The sequence below is a fragment of the Peromyscus leucopus genome, chromosome 22 (genome assembly GCF_004664715.2).
Source record: "Peromyscus leucopus breed LL Stock chromosome 22, UCI_PerLeu_2.1, whole genome shotgun sequence".
NCBI lineage: Eukaryota > Metazoa > Chordata > Mammalia > Rodentia > Cricetidae > Peromyscus > Peromyscus leucopus.
The window spans coordinates 7,523,066-7,548,660 of NC_051081.1; the positions used below are offsets into that span (position 1 = coordinate 7,523,066).

The following is a 25,595-nucleotide window of genomic DNA, read 5'->3' on the forward strand; positions in this document are numbered from 1 at the left end:
GCTGCTGAGCCACCTCTCTAGCCCCCTAATTTTAGTTTTTTGAGATGGGGGGGTATCTGTGTAGACTTGGCCATCCTGGAACTCACTTTGTAGACCAGGCTGACCTCTAACTCAGATTATCCGTTTGCCTCTGCCTCCTGAGTGCTGGGATTAAAAGTGTTCCCCCCCCCCTATTTTTCAACATAAATAATTATTCCTCATTTTGGAGAATGAGTTTACTTATCTCCATGCACAAGAATAAAACAGTCCATGTAGTCTAACACTGAGTTTGGGAATACACACATGGAAAATTAGATGTTTCTCAATGGCATGCTTACTTAAAAAATTCTTAGTCTCAGTCAGAAAGTTCACCTTTAGAAATGTTCTACCTGGGCCTGCAGAGATGGCTCAGCGGCTCTTTAGAGGACCTGGGTTTGACTGCCACCTTCCACATGGAAGCTCACAACCATCTGTGGTTCATTTCAGGGGACCCAGTGCTATCTTCTGGCCTCCTCAGGCATCAGGCATGCAAGTGGTCCATGGACATAAATGCAGACAAAACGCTTGTAAACAGAAAATAAAAGTAAATAAAAACAACTTTTCTACCTATAAAAAAAAAAAAATTCTTAGTCTCAAGCCAGGAGGTGATGGTACACTGGAGGCAGAGGCAGGTGGACCTCTTGAGTTTGAGGCCAGCCTGGTTTACAGAGCTCAATTGTCAACCTTTTTTTTTTTTTTTTGGTAATCCCAATACTCTAGGGAGACTATCAAAACAACGCTGGAGGGACTGCTCATCAGGTGAGGGTGCTGGCTGCCAAGCATACCTGACGACCTGAACCGCATCCCTGGGATCCACACACAGTGGAAGGGAGGTTTCCCACAAGCTGTCCTCTCAACTCCATGTGCACACCATGGCACACTCATGTGCACGTATTAAATAAGTAAGTGTAAGAAGAAAAAAAATGGTGCTTGTCAGGAGCCCCTAGGTTCCATTCACAGAACACATGTACACTCCTCAGACTAATCTACCCAGCAGCAATGAAGAACAGCAATGGTTCAGTGGTATCACTTTATTGCTTATTAAGTTTTGACATTGATATTCCCATTAAAGTTCATCTCATATCCCAGTAATGCTCCTTGACAGAAGTGCTGATGGAACTGCTGCAGTATTTTATTGCCTCTTTTGTAATTAATAATTCCCCACTGGCTGTTTCCAAGATGTGAGCTGTGTACCGTCAAGGATGAACACAGTATTGTAATTTCAAAAGGGAAAACAAAAATCATCATTCTGATTCTATAAAACCTGGTACATGCTACCTTAAAGACATGCTAAGCCTCCCTTTCTCAGATTCAGAACTGCCAAAGAAATACTATTTATTTGCTTAAATTGAAAACATATTCACTAACTGTATTAGCTTTTTACAGATAGATCCCATCTATGGAAATTTGCTTTCCATCAATGAAATAATTTCATGTGTTTACTTTTTGGTGGGAATAACGGAGTTAAGAGCAACAACAAAAACACAAAAATGCTGCAATGGAGAGGTGGAACACAAAGAGGCAAGACATGAAACTGATTAGCAAAAAGACATGAAACTGATTAGCAAGACCGAACAGCGAGAACCAATGCCCTTGGCAGTGTCCTCCTTCTAGAGGCTCAGGTAAGAAAGCTTCCTACGGAACAGCTCGAGGGACTTTCTCAGACTGCACGCACAGGCCAAGGTCATCGCTGTGACATGGCAGACACCCAATGCCAACAGGATGCTGCCGCCTCTGGTGAGGAACATAGAAATACAGTGGATTATAAAAAAACACCCAAAGCCCAGCTGAGCACGGCTGTATACACATGGTCCCAGTTCTCCAGAGTCTGAGACAGGAGGATTGAGTTCGAAGGCCAGCGTGGGCCAAGCAATATGCTATCTCAATGCCAAAGCTAAAATAAAGACCCAAATAAATTTTTTGTCTGATCTTAGGCAGGACATCTTAGGAGGACAGATGGGGTGGGGGTACAATCTCACTCTCACCCACATGGATGGTTGAACTGTAATGTCCCACACTACATGCCATGAGGGTAAGGGAATCCTCTTAAATAATTAAACAACTTGAGCAAGTTACCGTCCTATCAAGCTGCTTCCCAAGCCAAAAACAACCAACCAAACAATAGAAAACAAAACCCCACATTCTGTCAGTTGCCATATTTACCAGGTATTAGGAAGATCTACTTTTATTATTCTAACTGCAGCGCACAGAGAGCCATCAAAGGCCACTTGGGAAACTGTGTTTACCTCTTTGTATTCTAACAGAGGTGGGAAGCCATCCACTGTATAGCATCAGCCCTTGAGGTACATTGGGAAGGAAATGGCCGAGTCTTTCCAGCAAATAACATACACTTAGTACTGCTTATAAAACAAAGAGATAACACATCCCTTGAAACAGGGAAGAAAAGGTCATTCTGTGGGAGTATCTTTAGAGTCTGCATCAATTTGTCCCACTTCATCGTCCAGGATTCCTGGGATAGCTGTAACAGGTATGGTGCTCTCTGCTTCTGCTGCTGCCATGACCGCTTCACTTCTGCCCTGAGCGGCCTCACTTCGGACCTTGTCTTCGGTGTTCCTATTTTCAGATGCTGTTTCACAGGTCTGCTCTTCCAGCAGCTTTTCCGTGTGCGGGTCACTACTGGTCTCCGCTGTGTCCCCAGAGCCTTCTACTTCAGCTGGAACTTCATTATGCTCTGCAGCTGGCTCGCCTTCCCCCTCCACAGCTCTCACCGCTGCTGTAATCACCTCTGCCAAGACTTCTGCAGCGACCTCCTCTGGTGTCTCCTCCTTCTCCTCTCCTCCTACATTTTCATCTCCTTCTGTCTCAAGATCAACTGTTTCATTGGCAAAAGGATCCTCACCCTGGACAAAGAGGAAACACAAATCAGTTACAGAGCCAGACAGAGGCCCAGTTTGTGAGGAGCTCCTGTTTTTAGGAATGGAGTCTACAAAGCAGCATAGGCTGCAGCTTTCAATTCTCAAAGCTTACAAATTCAGAGTTTGATTATGGTTATTTATGAGAATTTCACACATATAGAAGTACTGTATTTACGCCATTTTCCCTCTCCTTGCTCAAATTCTTCCCACGTTCCACCTTTCCTCAAATTCATGGCCCCTATTTGTTAATTGTCATGCACATTTTGGGAGGGGAATGTCGGAAATTAAATCCAAGTTATCACACATGCTAAATAAATATTCCACCACTAGTGCCACCCAGAGACTCTATTTGCACTGTTTTCAGCCTAGTTTTTACTATGGCCCTGGCTAACAGAAATCTTTGGGCATCTGGCTCCCAAGTGCTAGCATTACAGGTGTGTGCCACCATACAATCTTCTTTAATACTTTTCATTTCATTGATAGTTTGTGGTGCGTCTGAGTAGCATGGTATAGTGATCTACTAAACAGCACCATAACCCAAGGTCACACAGACTGGCAAGAACCAAGTCTCTAGAAACCCCCATTGTCATAGATCCAGCCCTCATGTGTTTCAATGCTTTCAGTTATTCCAAAATCCAAAAATGCTAGCTAGGTATGGTGACACACACTTTTAATCCCAGCACTTGAGGAGCAGAGGCAGGTGGATCTCTGTGAATTCTAGGCCAGCCTGGTCTACAGAGCTAGTTCCAGAACAGCCAGGGCTATTACACAAAGAAACCCTGTCTTGGGAAAAAACAAGTAAAATTACACAAATAAACAAAAATTCAGAAATGCTCAACACTTTACAAACCTTCCATTCCCAAAGGCTTTTCTGGCTCACTAGATTCACAAATACAAACCTTGAGGTATTTTTCCAGCATCTTCACTATATGTTTGTTGTTTAAAACACTCTTAGCCACATGGAGACTTGTTTTCTTGAACTGCTCAGCAGCCAACTGTAAAAGGCAACCCAAAATATAAAATGAATAAAAAATTTCTTAAAAAAAAAAAGGCAACCAAAAGTAGGCTTTTAAAGTAGCCAGCCAGACAACTAGGCAGGGTGTGTGATGGTTAGTTTAACCGTCAACTTGACACAACCCAATCGCCTGAAGAGTCTCAATGCTCTACTGTCTAGATCTGGCTGGCTGAAGTCAGAGGGTGGCACCAGCCTCTGGACTATGTAAGAGGAGAGAAGTATGCTAAGCACTAAGGATGCAGCACACATCCTCTCTGATCTGGACTATAATGCGACAGTTGATGCAGGTTCCACCTTGACTTCCTTGAAACCATGTACTGTAACCTGGAACTGTAAATCAAAGGGTTTGCACCAAGTTGCTTTTGGTTAGTGTAGCCGAAGTTTTCCTGTGTTCCACAGCTCGGTCCCAAATAAATACATAGAGGCTTATTACTAATTATAAACTGTTTGGTCTAAGGCACAGGCTTATTGCTAGTTAGCTCTGACATCTTAAATTAACCCATTTCTATTAATCTATATTTTGTCACGTAGCCATGGTGTTACCGGTCTGCTGGCATCTTGTTCCTTGGGCAGCTATACGGCATCTCCCTGACTCTGCCCTTTTTCTCCCTGTATCCTTCTTGAATTTCCCACTTGGCTCTTATCATTCCTCACCATAGGCCAAAGCAGATTTATTAACTAATGGGAGCAACATATATTCACAGCATACAGAAAGCTCGCCCCACAGCATTTCCCCTTTTCTGTCTAGTCAAAAATGAAGGTTTTCATTTTAACATTGTATCCCCTCCCCCAGATCCACACCCCTTCTGTCTTCCGTTAGAGACGAGCAGGCCTCCCAGGGATTATCAATCAAACAGGGCATAATATGTTCCAATTAGACCAAGCACATACCATCACATCATGGCTGGCCAAGGTAACTCAGTAGAAGTAAAAGAGTCCCATAAGTAGCAAAAAAGTCAGCTGCCCCTCCTCCCATTGTTAGGAACACCACAAGAACACCAAGGTACTTAGCCATAACATATATGTAGAGGACCTAGGTCCAGATATAAGGCTCCTTGATCTCTGTGAGCCCTCATGAGTCCCGGTCAATTGATTCTGTGGGCAGTGTTCTCATGGTGCCCATGGTTAGGGTAATTTATCAGTGAGAAATGAAACTAGGACACCCTGCCAAGCTGTTACATGACATGTAACTGCCATCTTTCTTCATTTTGGAGAAAGATCTCAAAATGCTTTTGAAAGAAAGTACCAGAGAGCCCCTGAAATAAGAGCAGAGCAACTAAGTGGAAAAGTTGTAAGACAAAAACCAGTGTGACACTGAAGACCATGTACTGTATGCAGGGGTAAGGCTAAAGAGTGAGCACTTAGGCATGGTGGTGCTCACCTTTAACTCTCCTGAGTTCAAGGACAGTCTGGACACATACCAAGTTCCAGGACAGCCAAGGCTACTTAGTGAGACCCTGTCTCAAAAAACCACAAAAAGGTAAGTTGTGTGGACTAAATAGAGGAAAGGGTAAATCTTTTCTTTTTTCGTGGGGTGGGTGGGTGGGGTGGGTGTGGGTGTTATATTGTCCTCATAGTAAATCCCAGCCTCCATAAAGTGAGGTCTCAAAAAACAGTTCATGGACCACTTGACTGCTTTTTTTTTTTTGTCGCCCCGCCCATCCCCCACAGGGTTTCTCTGTGTAATTCTGGTGCCTGTCCTGGATCTCGCTCTGTACACCAGGCTGGCTTCGAACTCAGAGAGATCTACCTGGCTCTGCCTCCTGAGTGCTGGAATTAAAGGTGTGTGCCACCACTGCCGCCCGGCTACTAGACTGCTCTTCTGATCTCTAGAAGTCCTAAGAGGAACTGGAGAGATGTCTCAGTGGTTAAGAACCCTTGTTGCACTTGTAGAGGACCTAGAGTTGGTTTCTAGCACCCACACGCAGCTTACAACTGGAGCCTCTACAATTCCAGGGGATCTGGATCTTTTTGGACATCTACAAGACCAGACACTCATATGATGCATCAGGCACACAAACAGGCAAAACAAGTGTACACAGAAAATAAAAATAAATCATTGGTCAGTAGTGGTGCATGCCTTTAATCCTAGCATTTGAGAGATAGAGGCAAGCCTGATCGACAAAGAAAGTTCTAGGATAGTAAGAGCTGCTACACAGAGAAACCCTGTCTTGAAAAACCAAACCAAAACCACCCTCAAGCACTAAGAGGTACTCTATCTTGATTGAGATGGCCAGCAATGCAGCCATATCCACTGTCAACTGTGGTTGCTCCTGCATATCCACAGCAGCTACCACACAGCACAGGTCAGATGTTCTGGACTCGAAGAGCCATCCCAACTGCAGATAACAAACTTCACGGACATCCGAATGTCCTATACAATGGCCCAGATGTTTGCATGGAATCTATGCGTATCCTCCCTGTATTTTTGATGACTTATAAGCCTAACATAACTAAGGCTGTGCAAACAGCTCTAAGGTATTGGCTGGGGAACACTGAGGTATTGCAGTGTGTTCAGTACAGCTGCAATTCCTCTACCAAATGTTTTCAATCCTCTGTTGGGTCAATCAATCTATGATTGTGGAATTCACCGATGAAGGCAAACTATATTTATGATCAGACATTTTATGAAAGAAACAACAGCAACAACAAAACCTTGCTAATCCCTGGGTTAAGCCTATAGCATCAGCTTCATCATCAAGGAAAAACCAAACCAGCACTAAAACCCAGGTTGGTCCCCCAGGCCACTGAGCTCTGAATCACCCTTGGCCTCACTTTACAGAAACCCAGTTTTGCACCAAATTTCTGTGCCTACTCCACCAAGAGATAGAGCCAGGTGTGTGTGTGTGTGTGTGTGTGTGTGTGTGTGTGTGTGTGTGTGTGTGTGTGTGTGTGTGTGTGTGTGTGTGTGTAGGCATATATCATTAATCCTGGGAGGCAGAGGCATGTGGATCTTTAAGCTACAGGTCAGCTGGGGCTATACAGTGAACCTATCTGGAGAGAGAGAGAGAGAGAGAGAGAGAGAACAAGAGAGAACAAGAGAGAACAAGAGAGAACAAGAGAGAATGAAAGCTTGCCTCTCAAATTAGTCTCCAAATCCAACTTGCATTTTAATAGAATCAGGGGTGATGGTTACAGTAAGATGACAGGCTCACTGCAAAACCTGCCAGTGATATGAGCATTCCTGGTACAACATCAAGGGTCTAATCTCACCCGACAGGCAGCAGGGGAATGGTCACTCCAGGAGCCAACCTGCATCAAAGGAAGGCTTACCCTTCGGTTATGGTTATGGTCCACAGAGTGCAGATGCCGCTGGAGGAGCTGGTGCTGTGCAGGAATCAGCATGTCACAGGCCAGGCAGTGTGCGGCTTCAATCTTCTTAAAGAAATGCTCCTGGCCAATCCCTGGAATGGAACCCAAACAAGCAGTTCTCTTCCTCCTTTCTAGCATACATTATCTCCCTGGGCCACCCTCTAAGGACATCATTAGGACAGAAGGGGAGAGGGTGGAGCTCACTCTACTATATGCTCCCGTAGGAGACCTGTCCACATCTCATCCTTCTAGCTGTATCTACACTAGGGAGAGGACCATCAGGTTGTTTCACATCACTCTGATGAGCTGTTATGTGTGTTTCACTGCACCCAGGGCTTCTCTCCACTAAGTGCTTTCCCCACAGGACTTGGCTTCACATTCTTGGCAGTCCTGAGCTAGCACTGCATTGTTGTTTTTTAATTTTTAAAAAAGACTTTCATTTCACTTGCACATGTCTGTTCACCACGTGTGCCTGGTACCCAAGGAGGCCAGAAGAGGGCACTGGATCTCTTAGAACTGGAGTTACAGATAGTTGTCGCTGGTGCTGGGCATCAACTCCAGGACCTCTATCTAGGAGATCAGCCAGCGTTCTTGGACTGGTTATTTATTTGTTTGTTTGTTTATTTTATATGGTAGGAATTAAAACAAGCCCAGGCCTTATGTATACTAGCTAAGTACTGTAACATACAGAGCTGAACAAGCCTCTGTACCATCTTTCTTTCTTCTTCTTCAATCTATTTTATGTGTACAGGTATTCTATCTATACCTATGCCTATGTGCACAGAAGCCAAAAGAGGGCATTAGATCTGGGGACTGGAGCCACAAATGGTTGTGAGCTGTGGTAACGAATCAAACCCAAGTCCTTCATAAAGAGCAGCCAGCCTACACTGAGTCCAGAATAACCTGGACACTGGATCACAACTGACCTTTGAATGGATCTGGTTTAGGTTTAGGGCTTTCCTTTTCCAACAATTCCTGACGCCGCTTCTCAATTTTCTTATTCCTGTTTATGATGTACTCCTGGAAGGATGGAGAGATGCCACCAAATGAAATGAGAACACACTATGCTGGGCATTTCTCAACTGCACAAAGGTCGAAGATGCTACTGTGGCAGCTTCATGGGCAAAATCTGTTGTGGTTAGAACTATTATCACTCTGTGACACAGGTATAGACACAATAATTTCAATTTGGGAAAAGAAATTGGATCATGTTTGGGTCTTTCATTCCCCTTAACCCTCTGAAGGTTCCTAACACTTGTGGGGTTTTCCATGAACACACTGCAGCATCCTTTACCTGGAGGAACTCCACTGTCTTGTCGGGCAGTTTGGTACTTATAAACCGCAGAGTCTCTTTGTGAAATTTGCTTTGCAGATGCTTTTGGATTTCTTCATCTTCAAAGCTACGAAACTTGCATACAGAACAGGCAAACTGAATCCTAGAGAGGGAACAGGAAAAGAGGTGGCAACACAGGGATCACCAGCTCATCTCTGGGTACAGAAATGCAAGAGGAAACAGGATTCTTTTTGTCCTTAAGGGAGTCAAGGAAAGCGTCTCCCAGTCTCAGCCTCTCAGGTGTTGAGCCACTAAGCCCAGCTAGGAAACAGAATTTACCAAACGTCCTTGTCTGAAGAGTGAGATAGAGACTCACAAACATTTCCTGAAAACTATTCAGTAGCATACTAACTGTTCTGGGCCAAAAAGAATTCTCTAAAGTGATGAATGAAAAGGAGACATTCATAGGCTCTTTGAGCAGAGCTGATGATTAAAGAGTTGAACGGGCTGACATTTTCTGTTGCAATTCTATCCTCCTCTCTGACAATCTCCCCCACCCCTCCTTTCACCAAGACAAGGTTTCCCGGGGCTGGAGAGATGGCTCAGCGGTTAAGAGCACTGGTTGCTCTACTAGAGGACCTGAGTTCAATTCCCAGCAACCACATGGTGGCTCACAACCATCTGTAGTGAGATCTGGTGCTCTCTTCTGGATTGCAGGCATACATGCAAATAGAATGCTGTATACAGAATAAATAAATAAATCTTTAAAAAAAGATAAGGTTTCCCTCTGTGTAGCCTTGGCTGGCCTTCCCTGCCTCTGCTTCCCAAATGCTGGGATTAAAGGCCCGCACCACCATGCCCAGATCTCTCTGACAATCTTACATTCCTTTGAATCCTGGGTCATTAGTGCTGAGACTGAAGATTAAAAACAGAACAAAAGTAAACAAAAAAACCAACCAACCAACCAACCAACCAACCAACCAACCAACCAACCAACCAAGGCACGGGGCCACAGATGGAATTCAGTTATTACAGCATTTACTTGGCATACACTGGATTCCATCCCCAACATCACAAAAATACATGTCACCTCACCTCTCACTGGCAGGACAACAAACCCAAACCCTTTCATCATTTAGAAATAAGGGGTATGCACACCTACCAGGAGGCTAGAGGTCAGATGTCCTGTCCTGTCACTCTCCACCTTACTCCCTTGAGACAGGGTCTCTCACTGAAGCTGGAGCTGGGCTATCAGCCAGCAAACCCCTGTGGTCCTTCTGTCTCATCTCCCGGTGCTGAGGTTTACAGATGTAGATGGCTATGCTGGGCCTTTCCTGTGTAGGTGCTGGGGATCTGAATTTGGGTCCTCATGCTTACACACTTATCTACAGAACCAATGCTCACCCCAGACCAAAATGGCTTTTTTAAAAACTTCATTCGTTGGGGAGTGGGGCAAGTGTTTGTGCAGAGGTCAGAGGACAATCTGTGAGAGCTGGTTCTCTCCTACCATGTGGATCCCAGGAGTCAAACTCAGGCCAACAGGTTGGAACAATTGTCTTTACCCACCAAGTCACTGCGCCAGCCCAAATCAAGGGTCGATGAGCTTCTAGGAAAAGATAACTTTGTGTTTTGTTCTTAGATTCCTAGCTTCTACTGTTAAGTCTTTTGCTAAGGATTTCTCTGCAGAGGAAAATTATGGTAGTATCTGAGCTTTAAGACCAGGGGTTATAACCTGGAGAAATTGCTCAATGAGTAAAGGCACTTGACACCAAGTTTAAAGACTTGCGTGGATCTGTAGGAAAGCACATGATGGAAAAAGAACCAACTCCTACAAAGTGTCCCTTGATCTTCGTAAGCATGCTGTGGCAAACACACACACACACAAAAAAAAAAAAAAACCACCTCTGCATAAACATATGCCCTATTCCACAATAAATAAAAAAACTAAGAAGTCATTAGGTCTGGGGAGATGGCTTTGCAGGTAAGAGCATCTGTTATGTAAAGACAATGACAGGAAGCAACACTGATCCAGCCACCAGTGACTCTGACTTCTAGCCAGTAGCTGCTTCATGAGGGGCAGACCTATGGTGTATTAGAGCAGCACCCTGTGGGTCTTCTATTTTGAGACAAAATTTGACCAGCAGAATCAATCAATCAATCAATCAATCAATCTCTCTCTCTCTCTCTCTCTCTCTCTCTCTCTCTCTCTCTCTCTCTCTCTCTCTCTCTCTCTCACACACACACACACACACACACACACACACACACTCTCTCACTCTGCTGAATTCCAGAGATTATCTAGATTTGGACAGGGAACGCAGGGAACCAAGACACCTTCCTCTGGCAACTTTTGTTGAATGAAGGTCACTTTCTAGGAGGCTGAATGTCAAGTCAGGAGACAGAATTGGGTACCCCCCCCCTTTAGCCTGCTGAGGAGGCAAGAGATCCCCCTGATGGGCATGTTTGACCTCCACAGTTCTAGCAGCAGGGCCCTAATTCCAAAGGTGAGGAAGGACAGTGGTCTCAGAGGTGGACTCTCCAAGCAAAGTTAACTACACCCATCTTTCACACACTTCCCTAAGCTGTACCTCTTGGTAACTGGCTAAGATTTCTTGATAGTTGGAGTTACATCAAACTAAACTCCTGTGCATAACAGGAGGACAGGTGAGCTTGGAGAGGTTGACAGTGCCCAGATTCGACTGCCTTCAGTGGGGGATCTTTACCTAGCCTGTCAATCTGCCTCAGTGGTCCCTTACCTGTCAGCTGCTCGGTCCCGCATCCTGTCTCTCCTCCTTTGCTTCTCCCGTCTCTTCTTCACATCCTCGTCCTCATCCTCCTTTTCTCCTGTAACAGAAGAGTCCCCTCGAGACACTGAGGAGCCTGCATGCAAGGTCAGCTCCAGGGCCAAGTTGGATGCTGCAGCTTGGCAGCCATACCCTGTGCCCATCTTCCATTTCTTTTGTGGCAGAGCCAGGATACCCCAAGGCACTGAGGAGCTATTAGAGGCTCCTGATGGACCAGGACCTTTGATGAGAACCCAGAGGAGTTGCCTCACTCCTCCCATGGCCTGATGGGCAGAGGCCCATCCCACTCATGGCCACCTACTCTGTTCTGTCCCAGCCTACTGGTCCAATATAGCACTCTGTTGTTGGGTCTTCTCCCACGTCACTCAAAGAGCAGCGAATATCCCCAGAGGCAGCAGTTGGAAGGCCTCAGGAAATAAAGCAAGCTGCACTGCCGCCCTCCATCCCACCTTTAGGTGGGCTGTGGTGACCGTCCAGTTGGCCTCACCTGAACTAAGGACTCAGCAGGTCTGACAGTCCTTGCTGGCCCGAAATCTATCTTCCACTCACAAAACAAAGAACCTTGGACTTTCCCAAGGCTGAGTGGGAAGCAATCCTAGGAACAAAAATGGGAAGAGACCAATTGGTCCTCCCATCCATTCCCTGGGGCTGGCATAGCTCCCAGGAGAGCCCTGTGGCCAGCATCTCAGCATGAGACCACGTCAGATCCCCAGGCTCAGGGCCAGGGCTGGATGCTGAAAAAAGGTTGGATAAGCATCTGAACTGTAACCCCTACCCCTGATGCCAGTCCCGAGACTGTCCCACGAAGATGGCGACCGGCGTGCGCTGCTCAGAAGCCTCTCAAAAGGACGTGTGGGACTTTTGGCAAGAGGTCACTGCCTGAAACTATGACTGCTGTTTAATAGCAAAGTCATCCCGGTTGGGTAGCAGGACCTGTGCGCAACAAACATGTCACCTTTGCTTTAGCATTTACCCGGCTGCACGAGCTGCTAAATGCTGGGGAGAACCCCACGCTGTGGACAAAACTCTAGCATGTGGGGTGGGGACATCTGAGGGTTAGCTAACCTGAGAACCTTAAAGGAGCCACGGGCCTTCACATCATAGAGGGTGAGGGTCAGTCTGTGGTCCTTGAGGGGAACAAACTACGACAGGCCCAAACAGGGAGGAAGACCAAGCGGCTGCAGGGTGAACCTAAGGCCTCGCAGCACCGGCTGCTGCTCCAACTCACCCTAGTGGACAACCTTGTTGGGCTCTTGTTCTCCTGGCCTAGAACTGACAAGACCTGTTCAGTGGTAACTGCTTTTGAAATCTGGGCCTGAGAGCACCTTATAGGCCCACCACAGCGGGTATATGCTCTCTGTCCACACGTATTGAAGTTGCCAGTATTTCTGACAGAGGCCAGGGCACAGACTGAGGCTCACAACTGAGAAGAACAAAAACCAAAATAAAACAAACAAAACCCCCAAAAACTAGGTGGTGGGAATAGTGAAGATGGGCTAGAATATGAGAAGAAGATGGGAATAAAAAAGGAGCCTCTTTCTCTTCAGATTTTGGAAACCCACTTTCCTCCCATGGGTATCATAGATACCCAGAGATGGGCTCCCCAACTCCTACTACCGCTATCTGTATCCACTGAGGCAAAGGAACTCCTTTCAAGCAAATCTTGCCCCAAACATTGGAGCCAAGTTTTGGGGGTGGTTCCCACAGTGTAGGCCCACTGCACACCTGCAGCTCCTTGGCCATGAGCCATCCAGCTTGGCAATGAGTGTGGGTCAGACAGAGGAAGGCCGCAATGGACACTGGGTGATGCCTACCTCTCTGCTTTCTGGAGTCAGAGAATTCATCCTCCTGAAAAAAGACACAGGCAACGTCAGGCAGTGAGGCGGAAGTTCCAGAATTCTCTAACCAGCCCAGGTCCCTAATACCTAGTGTGTGGTTTCACCATAGACCTTGGCCTACTATGGTGCTGGGAAATGAGGCAGTGTACGGGAAACCTCAGAGCCACAGAGCAGAGCCCAGGTGTCCTGTCACGATTCACTAGCATTAATAGGCTACAAAGGTAACTTCTGTCTACAGTCACCAACTTGGTTCTCTCCAAAGTGAAGAACCTACCTCGGGGAGTGGGGGTGGGGTAGGGTGGTGGCAGCAGCAATCCCATACTGTTCTATACCACAGAACAAGAGTTTACCCACTGGTAAGAGAAGCAGCTCCAGTCTATAGTATTCAAATTCCAGCACTGATTGGAAATAGGCTCTCCCAAATTTCCAAGTGTGTGTTTAGCGTTCTAACAAATTAGGATAAACAGAGATCCTAGGATTCTCTAAGGAGGGCCAGGTCTAAGAGAGCTGCAGAGGCCAGGCGGATCTCGGTGAGTTTGAGGCCAGCCTGGTCTACAGAGCGAGAGCCAGGACAGGCACCAAAACTACACAGAGAAACCCTGTCTCGGAAAACCAAAACAGCTGCAGAGACTTCCAGCATCAAGAGCTAAGTCAACTGAATGGTGAACAAGAAGACTCTTAGAAAAGCTTCAACGTTGTTGGCAGTACCAGGTGGGGACTGGCAGAGCACTTGAAGGGCCCTGTTTATACCCTGGATTCTACCTCCTACCACCCAGAGGGAAAAGCTATTGAAGACCCCGTTAGCCCACCCTCACCCCTTCTCTCCACCTGATCACCAGAAATACCTACAAGAAATGTTCTAACACTGCACACGGGGAATAAGAAAAGTACCCTCTTCAGGAATGCAGTGTGGCCCGAGAACTGGCCTTTGCCGCCACTCCCCAGCTGTCAGGACAACAGGCCACAGACAGGGCCAGCAGTACCCTACAGAGCCCCCCAGTTGGGAGGCTGATGGCTAGACTCAACTCTGAAAGGGTCTGGGAGCTTCTTCTGGTGAAGAGGTGTGTGTGTGTGTGTTTGGGGGAGACGGGGGGCGGGACACAACACCTGGGATGAGTGGAGGGAGGAGAAACTGGTCGGGATGGAACATACGAGAGAAGAGTAAATGGGGGGGGAGAAACAGTTTTTACAGACAGGATGCTCCCAAGAGGTATGCACTTGTGTGGTTGAATCCACCAAGACAGCTATTTTCACCTCTGTGAGGAAGATAAAGAACAGAAGAAACCCCAGAGACAAAAGAATCTGTACAGGTGAACTTACCCCCCTGAATTCTTCATCCCCTGACCGTAGGTCACCAGCTCCATCATCTGCCAGACACAGGAAACACAAGTGTTAGCTCCTAGGTGGGTGGGCCCCAGAGCATGTTTGTGCTCCCAAGCCACTGTCCACTGACAACAGGGTCCGCAGCTGCATCAGTCAAACAATGTCCTCAAGTCCTGAGCAGGCTACTGACTCATCTGACACCCACCTGGTGCAGTGGTCCCCAGAGCATACCGTTTTCAGATAAATCTCCTTCACTGTCAGCACGGGCCAGTTTGGCATCAGGTTCTTCATACAATGGAAACTGCTTCCGCTTCCTGCCCATGTTGTCTGGTCCAAAGCGCTCAAACCCTCTCCTTCTGGGCTACAGATATAAGCACATGCCATGAACCGCTAACCTGGGCCAGTAAGATGCCCCACAGATGAAGATCAGAGTTTGTAAGAACAGAGAACAAAGGCAGGGAAGTCTTCAAAAAGCAAGAAATACTACATTTGGAGTTCAATGCTTGAAGAAGCTAGACACTTGAAGCCACATGTGATTCTGCGGCTATGAAATATCCACACCAGGCCAACCCAGGGACAGAGACAGATGAGGCGATGGGGATGATCTAAAAACGAGTGACATAGACTCACTCAGTGGGACAGTACACTGGGGAGTAAGAGCATCTTACAAGTATACGAAGGCACACAGCTTTTACCTCAATAAACCTGTTGGGAAGAAAAAGCAAGGCCTGACAGATCTTGGCAAACTTACCCAATCTCGTATCCGAGTCTGGGACCGGCCACATCCATAAGGCATGGCGCTACCAAAGCCGCCCACCCCCTGCATGCCCATCATGTTGTAGTCAGGGGCCATGGACTGGGAGAAGAGGGACGGAGGTGGCCTGTTGGTGGAGGGCCCACCTAGACCACGTCCACCCATGTAGTTCAGTTCATTCCAGGTAGTGGGTAGGGGCTCTGAGGAGGCTGAGGGTGGCATGAAGGGGTCACTACGTATGAAGGTGCTGGAGTTGCTCCGGTCCTGGAAGCGGCCCTGGCCCTGGCCCCGGCCCCTCATGAAGCCATCAAGGGAGCCCCGTTCTGGTGTTGGGTCCCGACAGTCATTGAATGTCCCACCAAAGCTACCATTTCGGTCAGCCCCCAAGTCAAAGTCATAATCATAGCTGTAGCTAGGGCGATAGGGATTATGCTCAGGCAAACAGGGCCTGGAGTCATAGGGCTCATACGGCTGGAAGCGGAAGGAGCTGCAAAGGAAGTAGACAACCCATTAGGAGCAGCAGGAAGATTGGCTAATTTACCCAGGCTACCCAATCATCAGCGCTCAGCTTAACTTTACATCAAGCTGATCCCCTTCCATTCAGAACAAGAAACCAAACCAACCCAGAAGGCAAAACAGCCCAAGACCCTCATTCAAACACTGCTAACAAGAAGGAGCATGAAGCCCTTGCCAGATGAAGATGAAGTGTGGGATTAACTAAACCAGCCAACAGCTTAGCCTTTGAGTCCTATTGTAGCACCCTCTCCCCTCAGGGTCCAACTCCCGTCTAACACACAGAAGCAGGGAAGAGGTTTTTCTAAGAACTGGTACCCACTCCCACCTCATGATGCCAGAAAGCGATTCTTAAACCCAGGAAGGGTTTAAGGCGATAATCACCTGTCTCGGTCCTGCATGCCCTCCCCACTGCTGCTGGTCCCACCCCTGCCTCCTTCCTTGGACAACATGTCCAAACGTTGGTTGATCTTGGCAATGAGCGAGTCAGAATTGTCAGGACATGGCTCTGGGGCAAAAGAGGCCATGTGCATGGCAGGGCTCCCAGCTGCCAGGCCACTGTCACTGGCCTTGGCGGCCTCCCATGAGGCTGGGCCATAACTATAAGGTGCTCCTGCAGAGACACTGGTGTTCTGGGCGCTGTAGTAGTTGTAGCTCTCATAACCTATCAGAAGAAAGAGGAACAATGTCAGACCTTAGTACACAAGGCCACGCATATCATCACTGTGTGCAGGAGCACTCTGCCTGCCAAGAAGGGAACAGTTCACCAACATCATACCATGACATACAAATGGTCAAGACTAGACAGGGGACACAGGTTGTAGTAGCAGGCTTTCTTTAAAGACAGTAGCATTTGTTCCCCAACCAAGGCCAGAGGTGGCTGAGAACCTTGGAATAGCATTCAGGGAACTGAGACATTTGAATGCTGCTGGTTCTGCACTGCACCCATGAATGATCCCTCTCCAACAGGTTCAACCCCCCCTCAGCACAGCCTAGCTCCAGTGCTCCTCAGCGCCCAGCGTCCTAGCAACTCTTAGCCATCAACAGAGCTGTGTACACAGCCGGGATCGGGAGTGGGAACCTGGGCCTGAGCCCCTCTGAGTGGCTGCTCAGTTTCCCTTCAGCAGCTCTTACCTTGCCAGCTGGCCACACCGCTTCCATATGTACCTTAGGAGAGACAACACAGAGGAGTTTTAATGTCAGAACCACAACTCCTCTAAGGACAGCTGTACCTCACGGCACCAGAAGACAGGATGTGATGGTGGCGGCAGTGGTCTGCGGCATGCTCATGTTTTATAGAATGAGCACACAGCATTATCAATATTTCTCTCCCAGGCAAAGAAAGTGAACAGTAGTCCCCAGGATGCTGACCTACACTACAGTATCAACTGAGAGGACAATCTGGCCTGGACCTTAGAGGGATTCCCCTATATAGGCTCAGTTCCCATCAGGAGCCCAAACCTAGTTACTGCCAATCATACCAATTGGACATCACACTCTCAACTGAACAAGACCATATTATGTGGCATGGGTGTCCTCAGAGACCACCTCCTGGGACACAAGTTGCTATAAAGAAAAGTGGCAGCCAGGCGGTGGTGGTGGTGCACACCTTTAACGCCAGCACTTGGGAGGCATAGCCAGGCTGATCTCCGTGAGTTCAAGGCCAGTCTGGGCTACCAAGTGAGTTCCAGGAAAAGTGCAAAGCTACACAGGGAAAAAAGGGAAGCCTTTGTCCCCTGGAATAGGGCTGAGTGTGGGGCAGGTTCTAGACTGGGAAAACAGGGGTGAACAAAAGCCAAGGCCATATCCGCTCACTGTTTTTGCAGAGTTCTTGAGTTAAAAATAGGTTTTATTGCTGGGGCGGGTGGCGCATGCCTTTAATTCCAGCATTGGAGGCAGAGCCAGGCGGGTCTCTGTGAGTTCAAGGCCAGCCTGGTCTGCAGAGCTGAGATCCAGGACAGGCACCAAAACTACACAGAGAAACCCTGTCTGGGAAAAAAAAAAAAAAAAAAAGTAGGTTATTTTTCAAATTGGTCACAGGAAAGGTACCACCAAAACAAAAAACTCTCCGTGACATACCAAATATAAAAGGAAATGCACCATTTGTACACAAAGACTAATGGGGTGAGTGAGAGCTACTGGGACCCAGACCGGGGCCACTTGCCGTGTTAGGTATCTACTGAGTCCCTTCAGCTTTTAAAGAAAACTGAGTAGTGGGAGGGTGGTGGAGCAATACAAGCAGAATTCTATTTACTAACCAGCCTCTGCTCGGCTGCAGTAAACCATTCTTCCTTTTTTAGGTTTTTTTTTTTCCTCGAGACAGGGTTTCTCTGTGTGCCTGTCCTGGATCTTTCTTGGTGCCTGTCCTGGATCTCGCTCTGTAGACCAGGCTGGCCTCAAACTCACAGAGATCCGCCTGCCTCTGCCTCCTGAGTGCTGGGATTAAAGGTGTGTGTCACCACTACCACTACCACCACTACCACCACCACCACCGCCACCACCACCGCCCCGGCTTCCTTTTTAAGAAAGAAAAAAAAACGGAAGGAAGGTTGGGTGGGCAACTGTACCCCAGTGAAGGCAGATGCTGGATTCTACTACAAAGGGGCGTCCAGTGTGGGGGACCCCTGAGTCGACCCACCAAGCAGGAACCACTTACCCTGAGTGTTGGCAGGTCCAGCACTCCACGTTCCATAGCCTGTGAAAAGATCATGTGTCAAGATTCTATCCACCACCAAGAAAATGTGGGTTCTGAGGATCTCCAAAAAGTCTAAAGGGATTTCCCCTTTTAGAAGTAAGTGTCAAGTTAAGCTGGGCAGCAGTGACACACGCCTTTAATCCCAACACTCAGGAGGCAGAGGCAGGTGGGTCTCTGTGAGTTCTAGGCCAGCCTGGTCTACAGAGCGAGATCCAGGACAGGCACCAAAACCACACAGAGAACCCTAATTGTCAACTTAGAATGAAGGAATGTAGTGCATCACCCTCACCCACCCCTGTAACTGCAGACCATCACACTTTATCTGGCTGCGCTGAGGTAAAGCAGGAAAAGGAGGGAACCAAACTTGGGAGGACACAGGACCAGCTACGCAGCATCAGGCCACAATGCCCACCCTACTGGTCCAGCCACCACGTAAGTGGGAAAACGGCTCCGACTGCTGCCAGAAATGCCCCATTAACTGAGAAACAAACCGAAGGGTTTTCTTCTATGGAACTAAACACTCAATGCCCCAGGCTTTCAAGCCTCAGCCTGACCCCCAGTGTTCCTCGCCTACCAAGTTACTCCTACAACACCTGCCTGAACAGAAGGGGGATTACATTCTCTTCATCTGTGCTCCTGGAGCCTCGCAGACAGCTTTCCACAGCCCCTAGCTGTCAACAACCTAACTTTGGTAAAGTGAAGTGATATCCAGACTATCCCTCACCCACCATTAACAAAGTCCCTTCAATGTGTTAACAGAACAGGCACTCAGCAAGTACTGCCAGACCCAACTGCTACTTAAGAGCAAAAAAAAAAAAAAAAAAAAAAAAAAAAAAAAGGAGCTGAAGCTAAGTTAGGGAACTATCACCTGTCCTGAAGCTGTCTTCTCACCTCTGCAGGCTATGGCTTCCTGTCCCTGCCCTACCCTGCTAACCACGCAGCCCTTTTAACAGTAAGTGATCCACCTCTGGGCACAAACCATGTCCCTGTGAGACACTAGTCATTCTTTTTTTTTTTTTTTCGAGACAAGGTTTCTCTGGGTAGCTTTGGAGCCTTTCCTGGAACTCACTCTGTAGCCCAGGCTGGCTTCGAACTCACAGAGATCCACCTGCCTCTGCTTCCCGAGTGCTGGGTTTGAAGGTGGCGCCACCACCGCCGGGCTCGACACTGGTCTAATTGCCATCGAACAGTCCTTGAGAGAAAGAAGCCAGGGAGGCTGCAAGTACTTTAAATGAGGCTGTAAAGTTTTTGGCAGGTAGAAAGTGGGGGTCACCATGAAGTTCTCTAATCTAAGGAACATAAAGCAGGGTTGTGACAGATACCTGGTGGTTAAAGCTAAGAATGGAAGACCTAGGGTCTAAAAGATCAAGAGTGCTAGGTTGTCCCTGATGATACCCAAGCACATGAGCTCATCACACCTCAGGCGTCTGCCAAGGCCAGTTTCCAGGGATCTCAAGATCCTTCCTCTAGCGGCTGTAAGCCGCAAACAACTCGTGAGCCCACTTCGAGTCCCACTCCATGTGTTTCCTACAGGTCAATTTCGGCCCAGAGTCAAGGCCTCCCAGGAGGTTCTCTAGAATCCTAGAGGTTAAAAGCAGATAGCTCAAGAAATGAAGTCTAGATGCAAAAAGATGCTGAAATTTAAATTAGGAAAGGCAACGTTCCCGCCGTCCCCTTGGTCCCCCCAGGCCACCGTAACGTTACAGTCAAGAGTTCTAGTCCCTCAGTAAACTGACACTTGGAGAAGGACGACTAATGAGTGGTCCTGGCTGGAGAACATCAGGTTTTGCACAAAACCACGCAGCATCTGTCCCTCAACGTCCGGTTCTTGGAGGAGTCCGCCTCCCAAGGGCAGCACACGCCGCGCACACTGCAGAGACCCAGCCAGGTTGTCCCACGGGGTCGCACCGCTGGGCTGACCGCGCGCAGCCCGAAAGGATTCGGGAAAACAACCGCCGGACGTGCTCTCAACCATGGCCTGCTGCAGACGAATTCCCGGGCTCGGCCAGCTGCCGCCGCGGCCCCAGCGACCCCAGCCAGACCTCGACCCCGGCGCGCTTAGGCCCCGCCCTCGGGGCCGCCATTTTGTGGCGTCCTCGGGAGAGAAGGCGGGACTGAGGCCGCCGGGTCACCGCGTCTGGGCCGCGACTAGATCCTCCAGGTTTGCGTGGTGAAAACGGCCCAAGGCGTCTCCAGAAAGCCGCCACGGCACCGGCCTCCGCGCCTCATCCGCCCCCCAGAGTCCCACCGGCCAATCCACACGCAGCGCCCCGGGAACGATGGCGTGGAGGCCCAATAAGCGCGGCGCGCGCGCGTCCCGGCCGACACTCCGCAGGACCGGGTTGCGGCAAGTGCGTTCCGGCCGCCGGCTGGGCCCGCGTACCACCGCGCGACACAATAGCCCGTACTAACCTCCGTAGCCTTGCTCCATGTCTTCGACGAGACCCGCCAGCAGACCCTGGTCTTAGCTTTCCTCAGAACGCATGCGTTCAACGTGCCGTCTGCTACTGAAAACGAAGGACGTACGTCTCTCCTCCTGAGCACTACCATTGGTTGGCCTCCAACTGAGCCCGCCCCCGCCGTCCCGCCTAGCCTTCCGGGTTGCTAGGCTATGGAGTTGGGTTTCAAGGGTAAGCTAGTGCGCAAGAGCCTCCAGGTTCGCGCACGCGTGAGCTGCTCTAGCGTCCACCCGCGCGCAAGCGCACTTAGACTCCGGACACTTTCCAGAGCCCCGCCCTCACTAGTCAGGAACAACACAAATAGAGACCTGGGGTAGGAAAGCACTTTATTAAGCTGGGCTCCCAGCCTCGGCCACGCGAGCCCTGCCCACTCTCGGAACGGGTTATGGAGCACCCCCACCGCCCTCCTCGTCGTCTTCCACGTCGAGACCCGGGATCCCTCGGATCTGGCACTGCAGCGCCCCGCCCAGCAGGGGTACTGCGCCCTCCTCCTCCTCTGGAGGCGGTGGAGGTGGCGGTGTTGCAGTCTCCGGGGCGGGCTCCAGGGGAACCGGGGGCTGTGCCGGCACGCCCTCTGCGAGCCCTGAAGCTTCGCCTGATGCTCCCTCTTCCAGAACGCCACCCTCCACCTCATCTTGCTCCTTCTCCTCCTCCGGGCTGTCGGTGAAAGGATTCTCACCCTGTAGAAATTGATGGAGACCTTAAAGGGAGGAAGGATTGACAGGGGAGGTACTGGGACGAGGCCCACGAAGAGAGATCAAGGGCTAGGACAGCGCCTTGGCCTTTTTGCCTCACCTTTAGATAGCGCTCCAGCTTCTTGCTAATGAGCTTGTTGTTGAGAATACTGCGGGCCACCATGAGAGAGGACTTCTTGGACTGTTCCATCATGAGCTATGGGTAGGGCAAACAGGGCTGGTGAGGCTGCTCTGGGAGTCCAGCAAACCCAGCTGAGGCTCAGATTTCACCAATAACTACACCTAAGGTCCAGTCACTCTACAAGCATGGAAGTAAGCCGGGCGGTGGTGGTGCACGCCTTTAATCCCAGCACTCGGGAGGCAGAGCCAGGCGGATCTTTGTGAGTTCGAGGCCCACCTGGGCTACCGAGTGAGTTCCAGGAAAGGCGCAAAGCTACACAGAGAAACCCTGTCTCGAAAAACCAAAAAAAAAAAAAAAAAAAAAAAAAAAAAAAAAAAAAGCATGGAAGTAACTAGGACTGTCCGATCTTGCTGAAATGCTCCATTTATCCACACCACAATTACTGTGTGAAATCTGATTTACTTACAAAGAAACTATAGTACAAACTAACTCCAGCTACCCAAAGCCAAATGCAAGGCCTACCTAGACTTCAGAGTTCAAGGCTACCTGGGCAACTTAGACTATGTCTCAGAAAACAAAAAGACGGCTGGAGAGATGGCTCCGTGGTAAAAGCACTTGCTACTCTTTCAAAGACTCAGGTTCGATTTCCAGCACACATACCGTGGGTAACAACTATCTCTAACTCCAGTTCCAGGGGATCTGATACCCCTTCTGGCCACCAAGGGCAACCGGGCACTTGCATGGTGAGCATACATATATGCAGACAAAACAAACAGAGAATAATAAAAAAAAAAAAAGAAGGGGGAGGAAGCTGGAGGTGTTCAGTGATAGACTGCTTACTTAGTATTTCTGCAGCTTCAGGTTCAATTCCCAGATACATACACACAGACACACACACACACAGACACACACACACACACACACACACACACACACACACACACACACACACCGCAAGGAGCAAACTGTCCTAGCACACAAGGAGGTTGGGTTTTGTCTGTGGTTTTATTTTGTTGTTGTTGTTTTTGTTATTTTGAGACAGGGTTTTTCTGTGTAGCCCTGGCCATCCCAGAACTCGCTCTGTAGACCAGACTGGCCTCAAACCCAGAATCCACCTTCTTCTGCCTCCTGAGTGCTGGGACTAAAAAGGCATGCACCACCAAGCCCTGGGAGGTTGTTTAGAGTCTCTAAGGACTCTATAAGCACACCTGTAAGCCCAACACTCAAGAGGCATCGAGGAGGACCACTGCCAGTTCAAGGCCAGGCTGACCTATATAGTCAGTTCACCTTGGGTTACATAAGACTGCCTCAAAAATACTAAAACAAAACTGGAATACAGATGAAACTTTATTTAAATGTTGTGCATCATTGGACAGTGGTGGTGCCTGCCTTTAATCCCAGCATTTAGGAGGAAGAGGCAGGTGGATCTCAATGAGTTTGAGGATAGCCTAGTCTACAAATTGAGTTCCAGGACAGCCAAGATTGTTACACAGTGAAGAAAAACAAAAACAAATAAACAAACAAAAAATTGTGCATCCTTTTAACTCATAGGATCTGGACATAAAGAAACATATAATGGTAAAGTTGAAAAGAGACACTTCTCTACTGATGGATCAGTTGGTTACAGACTTTGGAAAGCTGTTTGAGAGAATACACCAGAAGTACAAATTTGCCTGAGTAATTCCTATCCCGAGTTTAAGAACTAGAAATATAAGCCGGGCGGTGGTGGCGCACGCCTTTAATCCCAGCACTCGGGAGGCAGAGCCAGGCGGATCTCTGTGAGTTCGAGGCCAGCCTGGGCTACCAAGTGAGTCCCAGGAAAGGCGCAAAGCTACACAGAGAAACCCTGTCTCGAAAAACCAAAAAAAAAAAAAAAAAAAAAAAAAAAAGAACTAGAAATATGAGTTGGGCGGCGGCGGCGGCGGTGGTGGTGGTGGTGCACACCTTTAATCCCAGCACTTGGGAGGCAAAACCAGGCAGATCTCTGTGAGTTTGAGGCCAGCCTGGGGCTACAGAGTGAGTTCCAGGAAAGCCTCCAAAGCTACACAGAGAAACCCTGTCTCAAAAACAAAAAACAAACAAACAAACAACAACAACAACAAAAGAAACCCTAGAAATATGTATATTTACTAGTTGTAGGAGAACTGGAAAGCATTTATGTTATTTAGTGGAGAAGTAGGCAAACCATTAAATCTAAAAGAATACCCTGCATCTCCTCCTATATCAGGCCCTGCTGGCAAAATAGTATGAAGTCTCGACCTTTTGTTTTGTTGAGACAAGGTTTTGCTGTGGTAGTTTAGCATGTTTTGGGGGGCTTGTTTGGTTGCCTTGGGATTATTTTTTGTTTGTTTGAGGCATTTTGTAGGCCAAGCTCATCTGAGTTCACTATGTAGTCCATGCTGGTGTCTCAAACTTGTGGCAATTCTCCTGCCTCAACCTCCCAAGTGTTGGGATTATAGGAACATTTGAATATGCCTGGTTTATAAACTGGCTCTTGAGTGCTGGAATTGCAGATTTGCACTATCACATCTGAGTCACTGTATCTGGAAGACTTTATATCAACATACTGGGTCATTTCTTCAGAGGTAGGAGTACAAACGTGATCATTAAACAAAAGAAAGAATGAAGGGGAGTTGGTTTTCTCTTTCCATCTTGTATGTACCAGGGCTTAAATGCAGGCTGCCAGGCTTGGCAACAAGTGCCTTTACCTACTAGCCATCTCATCTGCGTTCAGAGGTTTTTTATACATTTTATCTATTAACAGACTGAGTGTACTGAGTAACAGGTTAAGGTCATACAATCAGAATACTACTGTAGTTCCACAATAATTCTCACTGGCCAATACATTGTCCGGTCCTGGCCCCTCTGTGTCTAGAAGCTGAAACACAGCTGTTTCCAGGTTTTGGTCATAATGACCAAACAGGAGAAATACTCAAAAAATACTGTACAACTTATATACTTTCAGGTTGGTGCTTTTAATTCTAACCAAATAAGTATCCCAAGGGCCAGGCGGTGGTGGCACATGCCTTCGGGAGGCAGAGCCAGGCGGATCTCTGTGAGTACAAGGCCAGCCTGGTCTACAGAGTGAGATCCAGGACAGGCACCAAAACAACACAGAGAAACCCTGTCTTGAAAAAAACCAAAAACAAACAAACAAACAAACAAAAATCCCAAGTGATAGTGCCTGATTGATTATCTAGTGCCTCCTTCAGCCTCTAGTCCAATAGGGACTCACACTTAACTGCACTAGCCTTAAAACAACAGACTGTATAGCACTCAGGAAGAAAACAGCCTGAATGCATGTGTACCAGCTACTGCAGAAGCAGAGGCAGAAAGATCAGGCTACACAGATCCCTTTTACCTGCCTCTTCTCAGCATTGGTTGTTAAATTTTTGCTGTCAGATAAAAAAAAAAAAATGTTCCCTCTTCTGGTACCTTGGTTACCAGCAACCCTGAGTGCTCTGATGTGCACACTGAAATAACTGTCCAGAGTTTCTATAAGGTCAACTCCCTTAGCTTCTAGATTGCTTGGCCTGCTCAGGAAGATTTATTTGAACAGTCCAAGTAAACACATGATCTAATTTTCTCTCTGATCTCCTGATTTTTTATTTTTCACATTTAAAATCTCTAGAATTCAGTACATGGTACAAAGCAGGGGTACAGCTTTCTTTTCCACAAGTTTATAAAATACATTAGTATTTTCCTACTAAACTGAAATACAGGTCTATAATCCTACTTTTGTTTGTTTGTTTGTTTCTCTGTATAGCCCTGGCTGTTCTGGAACTTGCTCTGTAGACTAGGCTGATCTCGAACTCAGATATCCACCTGCCTTTGTCTTCAAGTGCTGGGATTAAAGGTGTGTACAACCATGACCCAGAAATCCTTTTTTTTTTTTTTTT

General features: G+C 48.0%; 2 protein-coding genes across 9 annotated transcripts in view; both read right to left on the reverse strand.

Moving 5' to 3' along the window:
• Positions 1–1,034: 1,034 nt before the first annotated feature.
• Akap8 (A-kinase anchoring protein 8) lies at positions 1,035–20,952 on the reverse strand. Its single transcript, XM_028860796.2, has 14 exons — positions 20,834–20,952; positions 18,383–18,421; positions 16,861–16,893; positions 16,111–16,390; positions 15,211–15,700; positions 14,691–14,820; positions 14,457–14,503; positions 13,113–13,146; positions 11,251–11,338; positions 8,516–8,657; positions 8,148–8,241; positions 7,183–7,313; positions 3,794–3,889; positions 1,035–2,879 (listed from the first exon to the last, which is right to left on the reverse strand). The coding sequence occupies exons 1-14, from the start codon at positions 20,850–20,852 to the stop codon at positions 2,427–2,429; spliced, it is 2,076 nt and encodes a 691-aa protein (XP_028716629.1). The 5' UTR covers positions 20,853–20,952; the 3' UTR covers positions 1,035–2,426.
• A 58-nt stretch (positions 20,953–21,010) lies between these two features.
• The window catches only part of Akap8l (A-kinase anchoring protein 8 like), a 33,425-nt gene continuing 28,840 nt past the window's right edge, over positions 21,011–25,595 (reverse strand). For 5 of the 8 annotated variants that reach the window (XM_037197900.1, XM_037197898.1, XM_037197899.1 and 2 more), the window contains 2 exons: positions 21,676–21,771; positions 21,011–21,580 (listed from right to left, as the gene is read on the reverse strand). In XM_037197900.1, coding sequence (XP_037053795.1) covers positions 21,026–21,580; positions 21,676–21,771 — 651 coding nt within the window. In that variant the 3' untranslated portion in view covers positions 21,011–21,025. The remainder of the gene's footprint in view (positions 21,581–21,675; positions 21,772–25,595) is intronic. The other 3 variants (XM_028860799.2, XM_037197901.1, XM_028860797.2) reach the window with 2 other exon arrangements.

Bases quoted from the DNA above. Each gene is read 5' to 3' on its own strand.
- Akap8 (XM_028860796.2), bottom strand. The intron at 14,821-15,210 runs GTAAGTTTGCCA...TTATATCTGTAG, and splicing joins AGACTCGGATACGAGATTGG to CCCAGAAGGAGAGGGTTTGA. The intron at 3,890-7,182 runs GTAAGCCTTCCT...TGCCTTTTACAG, and splicing joins ACCATAACCATAACCGAAGG to TTGGCTGCTGAGCAGTTCAA.